Source organism: Mus musculus, chromosome X, assembly GCF_000001635.26.
Source record: "Mus musculus strain C57BL/6J chromosome X, GRCm38.p6 C57BL/6J".
Lineage (NCBI taxonomy): Eukaryota > Metazoa > Chordata > Mammalia > Rodentia > Muridae > Mus > Mus musculus.
Genome location: NC_000086.7, coordinates 20,466,694 through 20,491,734, shown reverse-complemented (window position 1 = coordinate 20,491,734; position 25,041 = coordinate 20,466,694). Strand labels below are relative to the sequence as shown.

The 25,041-nt window shown below is 37.5% G+C and overlaps 1 protein-coding gene across 5 annotated transcripts in view; it reads right to left on the bottom strand.

Annotated features, from left to right (window-relative positions):
• The window catches only part of Jade3 (jade family PHD finger 3), a 94,628-nt gene that overhangs the window by 28,205 nt on the left and 41,382 nt on the right, over positions 1-25,041 (bottom strand). For 2 of the 5 annotated variants that reach the window (XM_011247477.2, XM_011247476.2), the window contains exons 6-8: positions 12,064-12,221; positions 4,360-4,437; positions 1,843-2,033 (exon numbers count right to left, since the gene is read on the bottom strand). In XM_011247477.2, coding sequence (XP_011245779.1) covers positions 1,843-2,033; positions 4,360-4,437; positions 12,064-12,221 — 427 coding nt within the window. Of the gene's footprint in view, positions 1-1,842; positions 2,034-4,312; positions 4,438-12,063; positions 12,222-25,041 lie in introns of all 5 variants that reach the window. The other 3 variants (XM_030251375.1, NM_199317.2, NM_001289684.1) reach the window with 2 other exon arrangements.

Below are 25,041 nucleotides of genomic sequence, written 5' to 3'. Positions count from 1 at the left end.
GTCATGGATATTGAAGGAGAACCTACAACCACTATTTTACTAAACTAGCACAATCTCTAATTATATTCTAAACATTTGTCCTTCTACCCACAAGTAAGTGCAGACTCCACCCTTCATCAAGAGAACTTATCTTTTAAACAGAGACCACTACAGAAAACTATAAGCAATCAAAATGCAGAGTTGTGGAGCTCAGCTTCAATGGCTATATATCTACAAAACACACCCCAGAGGGAACATAATAATGGTAGGAACCAGAAGACCAGGAAGTTTGCTATGAGGCTGTGTCTCCTAGTGATGTCAGAAGCTACACCTATAAAATCTCACCAATATGACTGCCTAAAGATGAACTGAAAAAGGATGACACAAACAGATATGCTAAAGTAGATAGGGAAAAAAGCCCATGAGGCTTCACCCCTACACACACAAAACAGCTCTTCTAAGATTAAATGAAATGTGGTGTCCTGGATGGGATCCTATACCAGAAAAAGATCAGTAGAGAGAAAATGGAAAGTCCAATAAAGTCTGCAACATCAGTTAACAGTGATGGTACCTGTGCTGGTTTCTTCATCATGGTAAATATACCACGGCAAAGAAATATGTCAATATTAGGGAAACAATATATCTGAGGTAAATATTTGCATTTTCTGTGCTGAATGTCCATTTTTTTCTGTAAATCAAACTGTTCCATTAAAAAAAAAGTAAAATGCTCATCCAAAGAGTATTAATTGTAAAGCATTAAACTTATAGGGCAGTTTTTTAATCAAAGGAAGCATTGTGATGATTGTGTTATCTATGAATTCTATATGCATGCAAAACCACACACTGAGGCACTTTCATTAGGTTGTCATACTCTGACTTTGCCCCTCTTTTCTTGCCTTCTCTGTGATTTACACTCTTAATTGGCCACCTGAAACTCTTCTTAGAGGGTAAATAAAAAACAGAACATACTAAGGGTTTTTTTGTTTTTTGTTTTGTTTTGTTTTGTTTCTGAGACAGGGTTTTTCTGTGTAGCCCTGGCTGTCCTGGAACTCACTCTGTAGACCAGGCTGGCCTCGAACACAAAAATCCGCCTGCCTCTGCCTCCCAAGTGCTGGGATTGAAGGCGTGCGCCACCACACCTGGCACACACTAAGTTTTTAAGAGCCAAAACTAAGATTATGTTTTTGGCAGAATAACTGTCATTACCATGCCAAAGAAGATTTAATATAATTTTAACTTTTTTTATATGTATTCATATACTAGCTTCAACATAAAAAACTTAAAACTGAGTTTAAAACTAAGAAGAACTGCTTTGGAGATATTTTTCCGTTTAATTCTGGGCAACAAAACTAGAAGCCTTCTATTAAAGGATGATCAGAGTAACTTATCCCTTGTAGTAGGTGCTGTTAAATGCTGTAGATAGACCTTTTCTCCAACATCTGGAAGATACACCTCAACCTGTGGCCCTGCTCATTAAAGAGAATGCTTTTCAGGACTAATTGAAGAACAGGTTTCAGCATTCTTTTCACCAGAAGTTTAGTCAACCATCACCCCATAACATTTAACAATATGAAACAACTTCATGAAATTTATGTGCCATCCATATCTGTACTATTACATTGAACTAAGGAAAGGTCATTTAAATTTTATTATTCTATTTTAACATAGATTAAAATTGATATAGATAAAACACTACTATACTTTATGCGCTTGAATAAATGCCTCATTTGATCAAAAATAGTGAGTGAAAGGGTGGATAAGAAAGGAAAGCAAGACAAAAGCAAGTTTTGCAGTGCTTTAACAACTTAAAAAAATCCACTGGTGAAGTCAAAGCACAACTTACTTATAAAGAAAATAGCTTACCCATTTCTCCAAGGTCTTCATTGAGTTCCTGAAGCCAAAAGATATCCATGTCATCTAGGTCATAGCGGCATGTAGATGCTGCTTGCTCCAGGGTATTGATATAGCCAGGTTCTGCAGACTCTGGGCTGGAGCAACGGATATATTTCCGGGGCCGGACAAAAAGCATCTCCTTTACTTTTTCAGATATAATCCTAGAAAAGCAAACATTGGCAACAATCAACAAAATGACAGATTTCAGGTGCTGACAGGATACACCAAACGACTTTGGTCATTCTGGGGAGCATGCTCTGCTTTGTACTTTGGGAGATATGGCAGATCCCTTTCTGCAAATTCAGTTTCATCATCTTCTGTGAACTTATTGAATGATAATGATATGCTTCATTTACCTCCACATATCTGAGACCCTACTACCATTTATTCTAAGAAGTGTAAATGTATTGTGTGTTCTTGGTCCAACAGTCACCAAGTATATTTAGAAGGAAAAAAATCTGGTAATAAGTATTATCTTCACAAAGGTAGCATTAATATGCCTCAGGAAAACCCATGATTTTCTTCCATAGATAGTAGTGCAAAGTACAGGTTTTAGATATATACAAGCATAATTTTGGGGCCTTTTTTGCCATTAATTTGTCAAGTGGTCTTGAAAAATTACTTAATTTAGATAAGGTTCTGTTTTGTTGCAAAAAAAGTAGACAACAATAATAAATTAATAAAATAATACCAAACTGGTAAGATTATTATGCTTATATGAAATAAAGTATTTAGTATGATATATGATAAAATCAGGTTTTGGTAACATTAGTGATTGCTATATTCTTATTATTTTCATTATGCAATTGAGTTAAAACAAAAAGATCATAGACTTTCACAAAACCCAAGGCATTCCTAACACATATGAGAGCAGCCACAGGTCTGAGCCAGGGCAACATGATGGAATGAAAGATTCCTACTGTTGCATCAACTTTTGCAGTGAGCTTGAGAAAATCTATAGCGCTCTTGATATTCAAGAACCCAAGTCAAGAAAACCAATCAAAGGAAAAAATGAAACAAAATTCATGTCCACAACTTATTCTACAATTGATGGTTTAACAGATGAGGCATCAAAAAAAATACAACTAGGAGGAAATCTGGATTATTATTTCCTGGCAATTTTAAAGAATAGAGTTATTTAGAGGTGGTGGTGGGGAGGCTGACTCATGTTATCATAAAATAATGAAAACCATTCCTCTGGAAGGATTTGAGAGTTAATTTTAGAGTCATCATATATGTAGAAGGGTTATCAAGCATATCAATACATGTAATATATAGTTGATCATGTAAGTGTAGAGAGCATATTTATTTTCTTCTAAGCATTCTTTCCAAAGCCCATGATTCCAAATAGTTAATTTTGAATAAAGTTACTGAAAAGGAAAAACACATGCTCTCCAGAGACTTCAAGATCAAATATACTGCACCTTTTTGGTACATGGCCTTACAAAGCAATTATAGAATATTTGATTTTCCCCCCAAGATATGTCTTTTTCTTTAAAAAAAAAAGACATTATAGCTAATGATTCATCTCAAGTACTTGAAATTATACAAGGAAAATGTACATTATAATCTTTCTTGAATGGAGGTTATGTTTAAAAAGCTTCTGGAAGAACACAAAGGAGAATACATTTATAACATCAGAGTAGGCAAAGGTATTTTAAATCAAACACAAATGTCATCAAACATAAAAGGAAAAGACTGAAAAAATACACGTACTAAAACTATGGTTATTAAAAGAGAGAAAAAAAGCAATTCATGGGGTAGATGATATTTGCAACTAAAGATAGGCAACAAAGGGCTTATATCTATAATGTATATAAAGTCTAACAAATCAATTTGGAAAAGAAAAATACTCCAATTAAAAACTAGGGGAAAGACTTAAGCAGACACTTCACAAATAAGGCTACATTATGGCAAATAAAGAATTTAAAGGGCCTCAATCTTATTAGTTATCACAGATATTTAAATCATAATCAAAATCACTGTTATCTATTAAAATGGCTAATATTTAAAAGACGGACACAAAACTAGTCTATGAAGGTCTAAGTGATGGTAAGAAGCAGAAGCAAATACACCTATTATTATGCTGCTGGCTTGGGCATGAACTGATATAAGCCACTTTATCAGCAGATGTTATAGTTATAAGGTATGTATTCAATATGAACAGACAGATGTCCTTGACCTAGCAAATCTACTCCTAGGTATATATTTAATAAAAATTCACAGACATGAAAGATAAGTAAAAAGGTTTAGTTTCTGCAATTGCTGGAAGCAACCTAAATGTCTACTGAGGGTGAATGGATAAATAAACTGTGGTATATTCACACAATGAAATATGACGTATGAGTGAAAACTTAATGAACTACTACATGCAATGGCATGGATGGATCTCACAAGCATAATGATGAACAGAACAATCCAATCTCAAATGAATACATACTATAGGGTTCTATTTGTATGAAGTTCGAAAACTGGCAAAACTGTTACCTACGGTGAGGGAGGTCAGTTACTGGCAGGGAGCAGAAGAAAGGCTTCTGGGGTGTTGGTAATGTTCTATTTCTTGATCTGAGTGGCAGTTAAATGAATATGTTTAATTCAGGAAAATTCATTCAGGTATACAATTATGCATTCTATATTTTATGAGTGTATATCATATTTCAATGCAAAGTTTAGCATAATGATAATTAGAATGGTGATATCATCTCAGTCACCTTTCATTAAATATAGTGAACTAAAGTCTGAATCTGAGGAGTGAAACAGTAACAGCAAATGCAAGAAAACGCATGGGTAAAAAGGTCAAATTAATGCAGATTCACAAGAAGTTGCTGAACTTAGAGAAAATCTGTAGGAATGTTACTTTAGGATTTTATTTTATTTTGGGTTTTATTCTGGAATTTGCTATGTAGATCATGCTCATCTCCAAGTCATAGAGCGCCTCCTGCCTCTGCTTCCTGAATACTGGAATTAAAGACATGTGCTACCATGCCTAGAGGATTTTTTTTTGAGACAGGTTCTTTTTTGTTGTTGTTGTTAGATTTTTAAAATTTATTTTTATTTATATGAGTGCACTGTGGCTGTCTTCAGAAACACCAGAAGAGGACAGGCATCAGATCCCATTACAGATGGTTGTGAGCCACCATATGGTGGCTGGGATTTGAAAATGGGTCCTCTAGAAGAGCAGTCATTGCTCTTAACCACTGAGCCATCTCTCCAGCCCTTGAGACAAGTTCTTGCTATGTTCCCTGTTTCAGCCTCCCAAGGGCTGTGTGTTAGTATCTCTAGCTTAGGCCTTTTTAGAAACAGCTTCATTTACACACACACACACACACACACACACACACACACACACACACACACACACACACTATCTGGTTATCAAAAGACACACTTAAGAGTATCTTTTTGATGGAACACAGGGCCCCCAACAGAGAAGTTACAGAAAGCACCCAAGGAGGTGAAGGGGTCTGCAACCCTATAGGTGGAACAACAATATGAACTAACCAGTACCCCCAGAGCTCGTGTCTCTAGTTGCATATGTAGCAGAAGATGGCCTAGTCGGCCATCATTGGGAAGAGAGGCCCCTTGGTATTGCAAACTTTATATGCCCCAGTACAGGGGAACGCCTGGGCCAAGAAGTGGGACTGGGTGGATAGGGGAGCAGGGCGAGGGGAGGATATAGGGAACTTTAGGGATAGCATTTGAAATTTGAAATGTATATAAAGAAAATATCTAATAAAAAATTTAAAAAAGAGTATCTTTTTGTTTTATGTGTGTATGTGACTAGTATAGCTTTAGAGCAGTGTTTCTCAACCTTTTTAACACTGAGACCATTTAATACAGTTCCATATGTGGTGACTACCAACCATAAAACTTTTTATTTGCTACATCATAACTGTAATTTTGCTATTGTCATGAATCATAAGTATCTGATATGTGACCTCTAAGGGGGATTACAACTCACAGGTTAAAAACTACTGCTTTCCTAAAGAGGAAAGCCTGAGATAATCCTTCTATGATTTTCTTTGGACATATAGAGACATATAGAGACATCATCAATGGCATCAGATCACTGACCAAAACAGCTAATGTTCACAAACCTAGAGATCTAAGTAATTCTGTCAGGACAAGGTAAGCGTAAATTTCACTTTAGACCCTTTAGTATAACTGAATGTTTCAATAGCTTTCTAAGATGATGAACTTTTGTTAAAGGACCCACAACCATAGGTCTAGGGAAAGGTTTATTCACTTGTTCTTCAGACATATATATCAGAGTGGCTGGAACAATACTAAGTCAGGTCCAAGTGGACTCTGCTGTGCCACTGAGGATTCACTGAAAATGACCTAAAGCCTCCCCAAGTGTCTTATTAACAGTAGCCACTCAGGGACTAATCTCAGTATTTGAAAGGTAGAGAATATGCTGTTTCCTAGTGAGTGTCTAGAATTATTTGTGAACAGTAGAAACTATATAAGTATCACAGTATTATACATTTTAAAAAGATTTGAAATGAGTATCTTAAAATTAGCTATTAACTAAGTCTCTCATAAAAATGTCTTTTTTTTTTTTTAGATAAGTCTCAACTCTATAAACTCACCATGAAGTCCAGGCTATCCCTGAACTCATGTTGATCCTTCTGTCTTTGCTTTCCAAGTGCTGGATTTATAGGAGTGAATCACAACCCCTGACTTCATAAATTATGTTTAGGTATACTCTCTCCAAATGCCCCTTGTTAATCTTGTTACTTTGTGATGACCTTTTCTTCCAAAGTTTCTGTGACTTAATGGATAAGACAGTTGCACTTACATGACATAATGACATTTTCTAAATTTCACATATTCTTTTACAATGTGACTCTAGTCTTCAAGTTCTAAAGATTATTTCTCCTCCCTTTCAATAGAAAGTGGCTTATGATAGTTTGAACCAGCAGAGATAATATCATGAGCACCGCAAGCTGGGTCATAAAAAGGAGTGCAGCCTTCACCTGGCTGTCAGGAAGGAACAGGTACAATTCAGAGTCTTGTGTCTTGTGCCTGGAGCCTATAAGGAATATGACTGTGCTGAATTGTCACACTATGAAGCAGTCAAGTCAAATGTAATTCTCATGTCATGCCAGTCTAAGGACACAGGCACATTTGTAAAAAGGCCTTTAAAAGGTTTCTACTCCTGATCCCCAGCTACTTACTGTGTGAGACTCAAATTTCGAGTCTAATTGCTCTGAGCTACTAAGTTTGGGAACAATTTACTGTAAACACTGAAACTTATAATGGAAACAAATACTAGGGAACATCTTTAAACTTCAAATAACATATATGAAAATGCTTTATACATTGTACACACTCAATTTCCATAATCAAAATCATGAGTGGTAGAATTCTGTAGCCTATAATGGAAAGGGAATGATGTGGAAAGTTATGCGGTAGGGGAAGTAGTTGGAGGTCCAGGAGGCCCAGATGCCCAAATACTGCAGTGAAGTTAAAAGGAAGGCTTGTGTAGACATGCATCATTAAGGGGCATTTTCCTTTCAACTTAATACATAAAATTTCTATGTACTTTGAAAGTAGAGTCAAGATCTCCTATATATAGAAATTAAATGAGTTATAGGATGATCCCAAGGATGTCTCAAAAACCTTTTTATCTCTTAGAATATTTACTGTTTAACCATTCCATGTGTATGTATGTGTATATCTATGTTGTTACTGAGAACCAAACTCAGAGCCTAGGCAAGGATTCTACCATTGTGCTACTGCCCCAGCTGCCTTGGAGTGCTCTTGATGAGTCATTTCTTATTGAAACCTAGATATCTGGGTAATTATAAAACCAGAGATCTTATTTAAACCTTTAGTTTTGGCTGGTTTCCTAGAAAACTACTATGGTTGGTCATCAGAGTTGGGGTGGAAGACAATGTCTTATTATTGCCAAGAAGCTGTAGGTTACCACTTATTCTCTATGGCAGGAATTTTCTGTGACTTATGGGGTGTGGCTGGAAGTTCTGGCTCCTACTAGACCTTCACTGATACCTCCTTCATTGAAATTAGTAAGAACGACTGAATGGCCTTGACTGACACCACTAGGGAAGGAGGAAGCATTATTTTCAGGTAAAAATGAGAATATTGTTTCCCCATTAAGTCTTCTGATACAACCCTAAACAGGCTGAATCACCACCGCAGGGTTAAGATAAAGTCTAAGCTCTTTATTGCATTTGTGCTAGAGAAGAGGGTAGAATGACAGCCCAAGGGGTGTTTCATAAAGTTTGGCTGGAGATGAACAAACTGTAAAATTTCTGATTTGATAGGCTGTCCCTTTCCCAGTCACTAGGAAGAGTAAGCTTTTCCTACTTTTTTTTTTTTTTTTTAAATCATTGGTGCTTCTCGGTTGCCACTTTCTCCAGAATCTGGGAGCAAAAAAAAAAAAAAAAAAAAAAAAAAAAAAAAAAAAAAAAGAAAATTCAGGAAACACAGCTGCGTTGTTTCAAAGGTATCAACAACAGTAGATCCTGTCACCTTCTTTTGATCTTTTAAAGAAGTTTGTGTTTTACAAGCTGCTTATGACTTTTAGTTGTACTTAATGAGAGAGAATTCATAGGGAGAAGTTTGTCTACTTACTTGTTGTACAAATGAAAGCCTGGATAAGACTGTTGACTTTAAATATGACAGTTACAGAGAGAAAAGTATGAATATATACATACACATAAATTTGACAACTTAGATAAAACAACTAACCCTTTAAAGCATCTAAGTACTAAAACTTACCAAATATGAACAAGATAACTATGAAAGATTAAATTTATAGATAAGATACCAAACAACAAAAGAGCAGTGTCTACACTTAGCATATTTTACTAGAGAATTCTATCAAACATTTAAATAAGAACTGAGGTTACAGAGATGGCTCAGCAGTTAAAAGAGTGTAACTGCTCTTGCAAAAAAAAAAATCCAAGTTTGGTTACTAGCATCCATCAGGCAGGGCAGATCACTACCACATGTTATCTTCAGCTACAAGAGATCCGATGATTCTGGCCCCCACAGGAACCTGCCTGTGTAAACACATACACTCATTCTCTCTCCCTCACATAATTAAAAATAAAAACCAATTTAAAAGAATTAACATCAATTTTATATTATCTCTTCTGAAGAGGGATAGAATGTTTCCTAATTTTCAAAATTTACTTTTTCTCTTTGATATCATTTTTATTCTTCTCTCATATATTACATCCCAACCACAGTTTCCTATCCTCCTCTACTCCTCCCAGTCTCTTTCCTCCATTTTTCCCAATCAACTCATTACTGTTTTCCTTCAGAAAAGGTCAGGCCTCCCAGGGATATAACCCAAACATGACATATCAAGGTTGCGATAAGGCTAGGAACTTCCCCTTGTATGAAGGCTGGACAAGGCAAGCCAGAAGGAGGAAAGGGTCCCAAAAGCAGACAAAAGAGTCAGAGACAGCCATGCTCCCAGTGTTCGGAGTCCCACATGAAAACCAAGCTACACAACTGTAACATACATGCAGAGGGCCTAGGTCAGACCCATGCAGTGGGTAGGTGGTTCAGTCTCTATGGCCCACTGTGATCCCAGGTTAGATGATTCTGCGGATGATGTTCTTATGGTATCCTTGTCCCCTCTGGCTCCTACAGTCTTTCCTCCCCCCCCCCCTCTTTTTTGGTTCTATTGTGGGTCTCTGAGTTCTTTAGCCTCTGGGTCCTGGGCTCCATCCTATGAGCATGGGAGATCTTTCCATCTTCTGATACCTTCAATTTCCTTCTTCAAAGACTAGAAGTTGTTTGAAGGTCTTTTACTGTCTCATACATATATACACAGACACACACATATATATACATATATATGTGTGTGTCTGTGTATATATGTGTGTGTGTGTGTGTATAAACAAACCTTGGTGCTATTTATCCCATTAACACTCCAAGGATTGAAACACCTCAGTTGATGTTTGGTATTGATGTTAAATCAGTATATAAAATATACTTTATGGAGGTTTAATTTGTGGATTAAGTAGAAAATGTCCCATGTACTACTTTAAATATTGTATCTATCTGATAGTAGCACAATAAAATTTAGAGTCTGACAGTTAGCTTCCTCTCACAATTAGAGACACATACTCCAAATGAAGTGACTCCTAATGATATTCTTCTATACTCATAGATAGGTGTCTAGCCCAGTTGTCACCAGAGGGGCTTCACCTAGCATCTGACAGAAACAGATGCCGAGAGACCCATTGACAAACATTAGGTAGAGCTTGGGGAATCCTGTGAAAGAGAAAGAGGAAAGACTGTAGGAGCCAGAGGGGACAAGGATACCATGAGAACATCATCTGCAGAATCATCTAACCTGGGATCACAGTGGGCCATAGAGACTGAACCACCTACCCACTGCATGGGTCTGACCTAGGCCCTCTGCATGTATGTTACAGTTGTGTAGCTTGGTTTTCATGTGGGACTCCGAACACTGAGAGCTTTGGGACCCTTTCCTCCCACTGGGTTGCCTAGCCCTAATAGGAGAGGAGGTGCCTAGTCTTACTGCAACTTGATATGCTATAGCTGGTTGATATTCATGGGAAGCCTGCCATTTTCTGAAGAGAAATGGAGGAGTGGATAGAGGCAGGTAGAAGAGAATTGGGAGGAGGGGATTGGAAGAGAGGAAGGAGGGGAAAATGCAGTTAGGATATAAAAATGAATAAAAGGATAAAATAATAACAAAGACACGAAAATATGACTTTTTTCATTCCTGATGTTCTTCTTTTTAGGAGATGGGAGATGGTATCAATAATAAGCAAGTGAAGCTTGGAATGTGTGTTAAACAAAAAGGGTTTGGAAGCTTTCCTTAACAGAGTGTGTGGCTACCTTGGCCTACATTATTGGAAGTGATTCAATAAGCACTTCTAGAGCATAAATAGGACTATGAATCTGGTGAAAGAGCAGATAAATTAAAGATACTTTCTCTACCCTTTAAGAAACTAACATATATTGGGCCTGGTGACATGTTTGCGATCCTAGTACTCACAGGACTGAGGCAGAAGAATAGTAACTTGAAGTTATTTTGTGCTATATAATGAGTTAAAGGCCTGCCTAGGTTATACAGTGAGATGCTTTCTCAAAAAGGGGGAGGGGAACTAATTAAGTGGTAGAAATAAATATACAATAAGAAAGAAAGAAAGAAAGAAAGAAAGAAAGAAAGAAAGAAAGAAAGAAAGGAAGGAAGGAAAGAAATATCAGACTGAGTGGATAGGGTGGGGGTGGCAGGATTCTGGAGGAGTTGGGAGAGGAGATATTAATATGATCAAGGTACATTGTATAAAATTCTCAAAGAATTAATAAAATACTATTTTTAAAAGGCAAAAAAAGATTTATACTTTCTCACAGTAGAACATGTTCTAGCAGCACTTTATTTGGAGCTGTCTTCGATTTATTCATTCTTACATTCATTCAAACTTACACTGAACATCTTACTTGTCAGACTTGGGAAAGCACTGGAAACACCAAAATCAAAATGGTTTCTAAAACCAGCACTACTCTTTGTTTGTTTGGGTTTTTTGTTTTTTTTTTTTTGGTTTTTCAAGACAGGGTTTCTCTGTGTAGCCCTGGCTGTCCTAGAACTCACTTTGTAGACCAGGCTGGCCTGGAACTCAGAAATTCTCCTGCCTCTGCCTCCCGAGTGCTGGGATTAAAGGCATGTGCCACCGCACCCAGCCAGCACTACTCTTGAAGAGTTTAATATTTCCTCTGAAATGAAAACTCTTTCACAAAAATCGATGTCTTTCTACGTTAACAAGGTCATGTAGTTTCTGTTTTAGAAGCTATGTTTTGGCCAGTTACTAGTACCATCACTAATGAGGCTCCAGTTATATTGAAGTAATTTCCTATGGAAAAGTTATCTTTTCAAAGACTAATAAATGCCACTGATGGCTGAGTCATATATGGAAATCTTGGTGTCTAAGACCTTTTCCTAATTTTAGATTGTACTTCAAAACATTTCATCTTATGAATATCTTAGATATATGAGCTAGAATTTATTCATCAATCATGACGTGGTATACCTGTGAGCTAAATTAACTTCACATGTTAGAAATGTATACACACTCTTAAGTTTCTCCCCAAGGGGGAAAAAAACCCCCAAAAAACCAAAAGAACAAAAAAACCCAAGAGAGCTCTTTCCCTCAGTCAAAGTTGTAAACATGCCAGTACCTGAGAGACGGCGTTGGAACAGAGTCTGGATTGGCTGGTACTTGGACTCCTTTTTCCCATTCTTCTTTCCATGTGTCAGTAAAGAGGTAATAGCTGTCAGGATTAACATGGTGAGAGTCAGGAATTTTCATGGCACTGATGAGGTCCTTTCGGAATACCTGGGAAGATACAATGCATAAACTTTAAAATAGGTATGAAACAGATACTGTTTAATGTTCTCTTTTTAAAAAAGATCATTCCTTCTCACCATGCATTTCCAATAAGACAAACATTTCCTGATCCCTAAATGAGTAGGTCAATTTATGTCTGGGAAGATTTGACACAGGAAGAGGGAAGCCAGCTCTTCTGAATTTAATAAAGGGTAGGAGTCCTTCAATAATAATAATAATAATAATAATAATAATTATTATTATTATTATTATTATTATTATTATTATAATGTTGTTGTTGGCTCATTGAATTTAAATAAACAATACAGGTTATTCCAAAAGAGATTTTTCTTTTTAAGTAAAAGAAACAACCCTCAACTCAATTAAAGTAACAAATATCTGCTGATAGCTTACAATTACTTAGGCATTACCTCACTTAAAATGTTACTTAGAAATAAATATACACTTACAGAAACATTACATATGGTACCACATTCTTAATATATCCTTCAGGTAGTTTCACATACTAATAATATCTTAAATGACCTTGGTAAATTGTTCTAAATTTTGTTTGTTTTGTTTTGAAACAAGGTCTTATTTCATATTCTGGGCTAACTTGGCACTTGCTATGCAGACCAAGTTAGCCTCAAACTAAGAGACCCTCCTTCCTCTAGTTCTCAGTGATGGGACAAAGGGCATATGCCACCACACCTGGCCTCAGAACAAATTTACCTAAACCAGAAAATTTTTGATTCAGTTTTGAAACAAGATCTCACTGTAACTCAGGTTGATCTAGAACTTATAGGAATCCTCCTGCCTGAGTCTCATAAATGCTGGAATTACAGGCCTGAGTTGCTATACTGACCCCTAAACAAAGAGATTAACTTTACAAAATACCACTGCTTAATCTATACACTGGTCAATTTTCACCCATTTTCCTTGGTGGCTTTCTGTTTTGGAGTTCAACCTGGAATCCTGTATTCCTCCTTGGTCTTTTCTAATCTGTGACAACTGCTCAATCTTTCCTTGTCTTTCATGACTGACAGAGAATATTTTGGAGTTGCAAGTATTTTAGAATGTGTCCTGATAACTGGGATTTTTGGGAAGAATATCAAAGAAATAATACTATGTCCATATTGTATAATATCAGGCATGTATGCTGTTAAATGTCTTGTTTAATGGTAGTAATCTGGCTACTCAGTTCAGACAGAATCTTGTTGGATTTTTTCAGATGTCTTACTAGTTTTCAAGGCTATTATGTTAGTATAGTTTATTTTTGTAATATTCTCAAATTGTTACATTTGCTTGTTTCCTATTTAATGGAAATCATTGATATTTTATGAAAATATTTGATCTTATTCTGGATATGTATTTTTAAGGCACTGAGTGTATTCTTTATTATGTGTAGTACCAAAATACAGTCTCATAGATATTAGTGAGATCTACCTTACTAGCTATATTCTTTAGAACTTCTATTTTCTAATTTGTTTTTGTTTACTTAATCTCTCTGATACTTTAAGATGTTTAAACTTTTCCCTCCCGTGGTGATGGAGATTCAGCCCTGGGCTTCATACCTGCCAGGTGAATGTTCTGTCACTGAGCTAAATATCCATGCTCCCATTCTGTTGTTTGTTTTTTTTATAAAGCAGGGTTTAAGACTGTAGCCCAGGCTGGTCGCAGACTTGTGGTTATTCTGCCTCAACTGCCTAGTATTACAGACATGAATTATCATGCATAGCCTTTCAGCTGTGTCATATTCTATGCTTTCTTTGCATATTCTATGTTTCTTTCTCCACCAGATGTACATTTTTACTCACATGCACACATGACCACATGCATGTGTACACAGAGATACATTACACTTTGGAAAGTTGATAATTTTGTTCTACTTATCTTTATACTCAGAACTTTAGCTTAGCCAGCTGATCAGTATTTTTCACTATCAATGAATTACTTAAGAGTGAGAAGGATAAGTACATTGTGGCAGGCACAGACTCCTAATGAGGATTTAAACTCCATCTCTTTCAGAGAAATCTAGCTGAGAAGTTCAAATGTTGGAGGTAGGGCAATGATTAATATACATAATTATAGTTTGGACTCATGTAAATTAGTCAGGAAACATGATATAAATATTTATGGAAGCCAACTTTGAAATTCTGCCTCAACACCGAAAGAACAAAAAGGTATAACAAATTCTTAAGCTAACATGGCAATGATTTTGATAATAAATGTCCAATTAACATCTAAGCAATAAGGAATCACATTTTTACATAAAAGCATATATACATCAGTCTATGCTTCACAATGTCTTCTATGAAAAATCATACCACTTAATAGGATTAGGATTTCTAGAAGATTAAGGGAAGAGATGCTATCAAGCAAGTTTTAGTCTTTAATGCTTATCAAGTCTCTTAAAGGAAAATGTCCAAGTCCTGTGTAACATGAAAGTGGAGGTACATAGTATGATCCAATAAAAGTACAGAATACCCAGGATACCATCACAGAACTCAAGAAGGTTAACAAGCTGAAGGGCCCAAGTGAGGATACCTCAATACCACTTGGGAGAGAGAAGAAAGCAATTATGGAGGGCAGAGGGAGGGAGGGACCTGGGTAGGAGAGGAGACAGGGAGGGGAAAAGGGGAACATGATCAGGTATTGTGGCGGGGGGGGGGGGGGCAGGAGTGAAGCCATGAGGGCCAGCAGAAAGAATGGAAACAGGCAACCTCAGGAGATAGGAGATAGAGGATCCTCTAGAATGCACCAGACCTGGGAGGTGAGAGACTCTCAGGACTCAAAACGAGGGACCTTAGATGAAATGCCCAACAGGGAAACTGTAGAGTCCACCTCCAGTAGAAAGATAAGACATCAAGTGGAGAGATGGGGTTGCCATCTCACAGTTAAAAACTCTGACACACATATAAACAAACTCAAAGACAAAAACCACATGATCATCTCGTTAGATGCAGAAAAAGCATTTGACAAGATCCAACACCCATTCATGATAAAAGTTTTGGAAAGATCAGGAATTCAAGGCCCATACCTAAACATGATAAAAGCAATCTACAGCAAACCAGTAGCCAACATCAAAGTAAATGGAGAGAAGCTGGAAGCAATCCCACTAAAATCAGGGACTAGACAAGGCTGCCCACTTTCTCCCTACCTTTTCAACATAGTACTTGAAATATTAGCCAGAGCAATTCGACAACAAAAGGAGATCAAGGGGATACAAATTGGAAAAGAGGAAGTCAAAATATCACTTTTTGCAGATGATATGATAGTATATATAAGTGACCCTAAAAATTCTACCAGAGAACTCCTAAACCTGATAAACAGCTTCGGTGAAGTAGCTGGATATAAAATAAACTCAAACAAGTCAATGGCCTTTCTCTATACAAAGAATAAACAGGCTGAGAAAGAAATTAGGGAAACAACACCCTTCTCAATAGTCACAAATAATATAAAATATCTTGGCGTGACTCTAACTAAGGAGGTGAAAGATCTGTATGATAAAAACTTCAAATCTCTGAAGAAAGAAATTAAAGAAGATCTCAGAAGATGGAAAGATCTCCCATGCTCATGAATTGGCAGGATCAACATTGTAAAAATGGCTATCTTGCCAAAAGCAATCTACAGATTCAATGCAATCCCCATCAAAATTCCAACTCAATTCTTCAACGAATTGGAAGGAGCAATTTGCAAATTTGTCTGGAATAACAAAAAACCTAGGATAGCAAAAAGTCTTCTCAAGGATAAAAGAACTTCTGGCGGAATCACCATGCCAGACCTAAAGCTTTACTACAGAGCAATTGTAATAAAAACTGCATGGTACTGGTATAGAGACAGACAAGTAGACCAATGGAATAGAATTGAAGATCCAGAAATGAACCCACACACCTATGGTCACTTGATCTTCGACAAGGGAGCTAAAACCATCCAGTGGAAGAAAGACAGCATTTTCAACAATTGGTGCTGGCACAACTGGTTGTTATCGTGTAGAAGAATGCGAATCGATCCATACTTATCTCCTTGTACTAAGGTCAAATCTAAGTGGATCAAGGAACTTCACATAAAACCAGAGACACTGAAACTTATAGAGGAGAAAGTGGGGAAAAGCCTTGAAGATATGGGCACAGGGGAAAAATTCCTGAACAGAACAGCAATGGCTTGTGCTGTAAGATCGAGAATCGACAAATGGGACCTAATGAAACTCCAAAGTTTCTGCAAGGCAAAAGACACCGTCAATAAGACAAAAAGACCACCAACAGATTGGGAAAGGATCTTTACCTTTCCTAAATCAGATAGGGGACTAATATCCAACATATATAAAGAACTCAAGAAGGTGGACTTCAGAAAATCAAATAACCTCATTAAAAAATGGGGCTCAGAACTGAACAAAGAATTCTCACCTGAGGAATACCGAATGGCAGAGAAGCACTTGAAAAAATGTTCAACATCCTTAATCATCAGGGAAATGCAAATCAAAACAACCCTGAGATTCCACCTCACACCAGTCAGAATGGCTAAGATCAAAAATTCAGGTGACAGCAGATGCTGGCGAGGATGTGGAGAAAGAGGAACACTCCTCCATTGTTGGTGGGAGTGCAGGCTTGTACAACCACTCTGGAAATCAGTCTGGCGGTTCCTCAGAAAACTGGACATAGTACTACCGGAGGATCCAGCAATACCTCTCCTGGGCATATATCCAGAAGATGCCCCAACAGGTAAGAAGGACACATGCTCCACTATGTTCATAGCAGCCTTATTTATAATAGCCAGAAGCTGGAAAGAACCTAGATGCCCCTCAACAGAGGAATGGATACAGAAAATGTGGTACATCTACACAATGGAGTACTACTCAGCTATTAAAAAGAATGAATTTATGAAATTCCTAGCCAAATGGATGGACCTGGAGGGCATCATCCTGAGTGAGGTAACACATTCACAAAGAAACTCACACAATATGTATTCACTGATAAGTGGATATTAGCCCCAAACCTAGGATACCCAAGATATAAGATATAATTTGCTAAACACATGAAACTCAAGGAGAATGAAGACTGAAGTGTGGACACTATGCCCCTCCTTAGATTTGGGAACAAAACACCCATGGAAGGAGTTACAGAGACGGAGTTTGGAGCTGAGATGAAAGGATGGACCATGTAGAGACTGCCATAGCCAGGGATCCACCCCATAATCAGCATCCAAACGCTGACACCATTGCATACACTAGCAAGATTTTATTGAAAGGACGCAGATGTAGCTGTCTCTTGTGAGACTATGCCGGGGCCCAGCAAACACAGAAGTGGATGCTCACAGTCAGCTAATGGATGGATCATAGGGCTCCCAATGGAGGAGCTAGAGAAAGTAGCCAAGGAGCTAAAGGGATCTGCAACCCTATAGGTGGAACAACATTATGAGCTAACCAGTACCCCGGAGCTCTTGACTCTAGCTGCATATATATCAAAAGATGGCCTAGTCGGCCATCACTGGAAAGAGAGGCCCATTGGACTTGCAAACTTTATATGCCCCAGTACAGGGGAATTCCAGGGCCAAAAAGGGGGAGTGGGTGGTCAGGGGAGTGGGGGTGGGTGGATATGGGGGACTTTTGGTATAGCATTGGAAATGTAAATGAGTTAAATACCTAATAAAAAATGGAAAAAAAAAAAAAACTCTGACACAGAATTGTTCCTGTCTAAAAGAATTGCAAGGACAAAAATGGAGAAGATCCTGAGGGAAAGGAGGTCCAATGACAGGACCAAAGTGGGATCCAGCTCAAGGGGAGGTCCCAAGGCCTGATACTATTACTGAGGCTATGGAGCGCTCACAAAAAGGGGTCTATTATGACTGCCCTCCAAAAGACCCAACAAGCAACTGAAAGAGTCAGATGCAGATATGTGCACCCAATCAATGGACAGAAGCAGCTGACCCCTGTTGTTGAATTAGGGAAGGCTGAAAGAATTTGAGAAGGGCGACCCTGTAGGAGGACCAGCAGTGTTAATTAATCTGGACCCCTGAGATCTTTCAAATGCTGGACCACCAAACAGATAGCTTACACCAGCTGATATGAGACCCCCAACACACATACAGTAGAGGACATCCAGGTCTGTGTTCATTCAGAGAAGATGCATCTTAACCCTCAAGAGACTGGAGGCCCTAGGGAGTGGGAAGGTCTTGTGGGATGGGGGAGTGGAGACATCCTCTTCGAGATGGGGGAGGAGGTATGGTATGGGGAAAGGTTGGAGGGCAGACCATGAGGAGGATAACAATTGGACTGTAATAAAAGATTAAAGAATAATAAAAAAATAAAAAATAAAAAGAAAGTGGACATACATAGTATGATCCAATAAAGCAATGAATTCTTACGGGCTACAGTCATGTTTGGACTGAGGTCATTTTTACGGAGTATAAAGCCAAACTATCACATAATCAAATGGTGCCATTTAAATGAGGAAGAGCTCATCCCATTTCCTACATTGTAGGGACAACTTAAAATGTCTGTCAGTTTCACTTAGGAAAATATTTTTAGGGCACAGTATGGGATAAGTCTACACTGAACACAAAGGTTGTCAGGTGGCAACAAAATGATCTTACTAAGAATCTGGGCCAATTAAAATTAATTGGGTGATGCACAGGGAGAAAGTTAAAGCAAACAAAAATTGATGATTTACTACATAATGCTTCCCAGAAGTGGATAAGAGGTCACAAACATATCAGTTTACCATGCTTTGCACAGAGTTCAGTGTTCTGAGGGATGAAGAGAGAGCAAATCGTCATTTTGCTAAACACTACAATCCACTTTATACATTACGAGAGTACCTTTAATGGGTCAGTGATTAAGTAGCAGTGACAGTTTATAACTTTTGTCTTTGGGGAAAGGTAGTACTGTAAATCATATCTTAGATCTGGAGACAATAACTAGAGCTAAATAACTGACAATAGCACCAAGTGATGTTCTTTTTTTAAAAAAGGTTTATTTTTATGTACATGAGTGCCTCCATAAATGTATATGTACCACATGCCTGGTTCCCAGAGGAAAAAAAGGGTATCTGATCCCTTGAAACTGAATTACAGGTTGTTGTGAGCTGCTATGTTCATGCTGAGAATTGAACTCAATTCCTCCACAAGAACAGTAAGTGCTCTAAACTGCTGAGTCATCTCTCGAGTCATCTCCTCGTTATAAAATATATTAAGTGATTAAAAAATCACACTTAAATATATTAGATATTAGTCCCCTATCTGATTTAGGATTGGTAAAGATCCTTTCCCAATCTGGTGGTGGCCTTTTTGTCTTATTGACAGTGTCTTTTGCCTTACAGAAGCTTTGCAATTTTATGAGGTCCCATTTGTTGATTCTCAATCTTACAGCACAAGCCATTGGTGTTCTGTTTAGGAATTTTTCCCCTGTGCAGTGACTAATATCCAATATATATAAGGAACTCAAGAAGATGGACTCCAAAAAATCAAATAATCCTACTAAAAGATGGGATACAGAGCTAAACAAAGAATTCTCACCTGAGGAATACCAAAGGGCTGAGAAGCACCTGAAAAAATGTTCAACATCCTTAATCATCGAAATGCAAATCAAAACAACCCTGAGATTTCACCTCACACCAGTCAGAATGGCTAAGATCAAAAATTCAGGTGACAGCAGATGCTGCTGAGGATGTGGAGAAAGAGGAACACTCCTCCATTGTTGGTGGGATTGCAGGCTTGTACAACCACTCTGGAAATCAGTCTGGCGGTTCCTCAGAAAATTAGATATAGTACTACTGAAAGATCTAGCAATATCTCTCCTGGGCATATACCCAGAAGAAGTTCCAACTGGTAATAAAGACACATGCTCCACTATGTTCATAGCAGCCTTGTTTATAATAGCCAGCAGCTGGAAAGAACCCAGATGTCTCTCAACAGAGGAATGGATACAGAAAATGTGGTACATTTACATAATGGAGTACTACTCAGCAATTAAAAACAATGAATTTATAAAATTCTTAGGCAAATGGATGCATCTGGAGGATATCATCCTGAGATAACCCAATCACAAAAGAACACATATGATATGCACTCAGATATGTACTCACTGATAAGTGGATAGTAGCCTAGAAACTTAGACTACCCAAGATACTATTTACAAAACACATGAAACTCAAGAAGGAGGAAGACCAATATGTGGATACTTCGTTCCTTCTTAGAATGGGGAACAAAATACCCATGGAAGGAGTTACAGAGACAAAGTTCGGAGCTGAGACAGATGAAAGGACCATCCAGAGACTGCCCCACCTGGGGATCCATCCCATATACAACCACCAAACCCAGACACTACTGCATCAGCAAGATTTTGTTGAAAGGACCCTGATATAGCTCTCTAGTGAGGATATGCCAGTGCCTGGCAAATACAGAGGTGGATGCTCACAGTAATCTATAGGATGGAACACTGGGCCCCCCATGGAGGAGCTTGAGAAAGTAACCAAGGAGCTAAAGGGGTCAGCAACGCTATAGGAGGATCAACAATTTGAACTAACCAGTACCCCCCAGAACTGTCTCTAGTTGCATATGTAGCAGAGGATGGCCTATTCGGCCATCAATGGGAGGAGAGGCCCTTGGTCTTGTGAAGATCATATGCCCCAGTACAGGGGTATGCCAGGGCCAGGAAGCGGGAGTAGGTAGGTTGGGGAGCAGGGCGGGGGAGAGGGTATAGGGGACTTTGGGGAATAACATTTGAAATGTAAATGAAGAAAATATCTAATAAAAATGGATTAAAAAAAATAACACTTAAAAAGGCCATACCATCAAATGACAGAGTATAAGTAATATGTTCACACTTTACAAGTCTGCTTATGAAAATATGTTCTATATGGTTTTATAAGAAGCCCAGAAACATGTTAGTGGGTTGAATGGCCACATCCTAATTTTCAGAATTTATAGATGTGTAAATGTCTAGAGAAAGAAGTTTTGCAGCTTTATTAAGGATCAGGAGGATCAGGAGGAAGAAGGGGAGGAAGAAGAGGAAGAGGACTAGGTAATGATGATTATGAAGGTCTGGATGGACTTTAAAGTCTGGTAGTCAATATCTTTACTAGATAAAGGTGGAGGAGATTTTTGAGAAGAGTAGGAGGAGCCAGTGTCTGGGTAATATACTAATTAAACAAATCAAGGAATGCTACCAGAAACAAAAGAATGGAATCTCCCCTAAAACCTCTAGAGGGTTCAGACGGGCTGATTTTGGATTTCTAGCCACCAGAACAGAGACTAAATCCCTATTATCCTGAAAGCCATCTACTTTGTGGTAATTTATTGCCTCAGGCCTAGAAAGCTAGTACATGTATTTACCAAATGTATGTAACGTTATAAAGCTAGTACATATATTTACCAATGTATGTAATGTTTTAAAAGACTATAGACAGCCGGGTGTGGTGGCGCACGCCTTTAATCCCAGCACTCGGGAGGCAGAGGCAGGCGGATTTCTGAGTTTGAGGCCAGCCTGGTCTACAAAGTGAGTTCCAGGACAGCCAGGGCTACACAGAGAAACCCTGTCTCGAAAAAAAAAAAAAAAAAAAAGACTATAGACAACGCAACATAAAAGCAGAGGTTAATGACATTGGGTCATTGTTCCTGGCTCCAGAAGTACTGAACATCCAGGGATGAGACACTTTGTAAAGTCTGGGAAAGCTCAAATTGCAGACTAATCAACCAATTTCCACCCATTTCTTTTACACAACTCAAAAGTAAATCTAATAGCCAGTACAATTTTTCTTTCCTCTTTATAGAGAAAAAAAGATTAGTTATATGATCAGCAGTCAGCCAAATATCTGCAGTGATTAAAATATATTTACTACACTGGTCTTATGAATCTATTTCTGACTAGAAAGGGTATTCTTAGGTCTAAAAAAATGAACATAAAGAAAACAACTACAGCATTTGCTGATTAGCCATGTGAATACACACACACACACACACACACACACACACACACACAGACGCGTATTTGCATAAGGAAACTATAAAAGGATAAGCTAAAGTATATGCAGGTGAAGAGAAGCAAAGGGAAGGGAATATCTTAGGCTGTATTTGAAATTGACTCATTTATAAAGAGCAGATTTATTTGACTCATTGTTTTAAAATCTGTGAACACTAAGAGGACAGTGTTTGTATCTGGTGAGAACCTTATTCCTGCAGCATCCTAGGGTAGAAAGGAACAAGAGCATGAATCAAAGATCAAGAGAAGACCAAACCTGCATTTACAAAAAAATCCATTCGTATGACAGGCAGAGGGAAACAAAAGCTGGATCTTTTAAGAAGTACTTTGGTTTTTGGTTTTTGAATTGAGACAATGATTTATTTAATTAAACATTTTTAAAGAAAAGAAAACGCGTACTATGACAGACTATCTGGATTAGTCTATTGGTCTCACTACCTACTAGATTTTAGGAAGTTATCTAAATTTTCTATCTCACTTTACTCATCTGTAAGATGGAGATAATAATACTGCTCACCGGGGTTGTTTTAAGGATTAAATAGGTATATTTATGTAAAAGGATCAGCATTGTATTGGGTTGTGACTGCTAGTGAATGTTAGAAGCAATTATAATATTTAATAACATTGTTCATCTTAGCTTTCCTTCTAAAAGCAAAAAGAAGTATAGAGTTCTTCTCTCTAGCACAATCAAATAACTGCTGATAGACTGAGAAAGATGAGTTGATTGCTCTATGACCATGTGCACTGTTTAGCTCCAAAAACAGCAAGATTCCTGAGTAAGAGCCATAGTAGGAATATGAACTAACATTCTAGAAGTCGTAAGTTAATACAGAAACTTCACAAGAAAAACATGGCCAGTAGTTTCCAAGTTAAAGATCACAAATGAAAGATATGTTGATTATTTCTAGATAATAAAGTTGGAAGTTTTACAAGTTCTTAATTGTGTGCCCTAAAAGCTCCTCAAACAAAAGGGTTTTGTATTTACCGGATAACTGCTCATGTATGGTCAAAGAAGAGATTCACAAGCTAACATACAGTCCAGAAGCTATGCCAAGTCCAACATGGTATATGTATCTGATATCTCAGATACTTGAAGAAACAAAGGCAGTCTCACTATGAATTCAACTATGTACATCAATACAGAGAGACACCAAGACAACAGAGAGAGAGAGAGAGAGAGAGAGAGAGAGAGAGAGAGAGAGAAAACACAAATTTTGGCAAAGATGTAAGAAAGGGAGACTCATACACTGTTGGCAGAAATGTAAACTGGTTGAACTACTAAGGACTAGAGGTTTCTCTTAAAACTAAACACAGAACTACCATATGACCCACTTATACCATTCTTGGGAAAACACAAAAAAGAAATCTTAGGTATTTAGTACCATCTTCTAAATGCAGGACAACAGCACATATACCCCTAAATAATACAATACATATTTTTAAAAGAGAACAAAACTATATCATTTGTAGAAAATGGATGAAATTAGAGATGATCATCATATTAAGTAAAATACGCTAGACTCAGACAAACATCCCATGTTTTCTTTCATATGAGCAGAATCTGGACTTAAACATAATATAGTACCACAGGGTTGGGGATTTAGCTCAGTGGCAGAGCATTTGTCTAGTAAGTACAAGACCCTGGGTTTGATTCTCAGCTCTGAAAAATGACAAAATTACAAAAATATAGTAACATGAAAAAACAGAAAGGGCACTAACAGGAAAGAAACTAATAGGGTGGTAGCCATGAACAAAGTATAAGATATACATGTTTGAAGCTGACATAATGAAACCATCATTTTTTTAAATCAATCAGCATGGGTCTTTAGGCCTTTATGATGGAACACGCTTGCAATTTTAGTACTCTGAGTATTTGAGGAAAGCATGGGATACATAACCAGTTCGAGCCTAGCCTGAACTATATAGTGAGAGCCTTTGTCAACCCTGCCCCCTCAAAAGTAAAATAAAACACAAACTAAAAACCAAACAAAAACAAGAGCATGAACATTTTGAGAAAGTTTACTAGCTCAGGGAAAAAAAAACATGCAAGATCATACTCTTGAAATTCTGTATATAATTTTCAGAAGCTATACAAAACCTCTGAATCACATGTGAGTGTCATACAACTTTACTAAAATCTCTTTAACAGGTAATCTGGGGGAAGTATGCATAAGAATCTCACTGATACAATATTGAAAACAGCTACTAATGTAGTACTTGAACCATAAAGAAAAATATAATTCATATTGTACTTCAATGTCTTAACTCCCAGAAAAAAAAGAAACATGATTTGATGCCCCTTCCCAAGACCCTACGTAGCACCAAGTGAAAAGCCTCCACTGATAATAAGAGTGGGAATTACCGGGAATTATACCAGAGACAGGATCTTTGAAGACAAGCACAAAAAGACTCTGCAACCTTAAGCTAAGAGGATAGATTGTAGTCATAACAGCTAAAATGTAAAAACAATTAAAATACACATCAACTGACAAATGGATAAACAAACTGTGGAATATTTATGCATTGTAATATCATTTGGTTATAAAAATGAATGAGGGACTGATATGTAATGTATTAAATACACTAACCCTGGAAACAAAATATTAAATGAAAGAAACTAGGCATAAAAATCTCCACATATTGTATGATTCCACTTTATAAGAAATGTGCAGAATAGGCAAAGGCAGAGATCAGTAGATCAGTGGTTTTCAAAGGCTGAGAATAGGGAGACTGGGGAGTTAACTGCTACGGGCCAAGGGATTTCTTATAAGAGTGGTGAAAAGATTCTAAATTTTAGACTGTGGTAAAAGATATATAACTGTGGATATATTAGAACCCATTTAATAATGATAT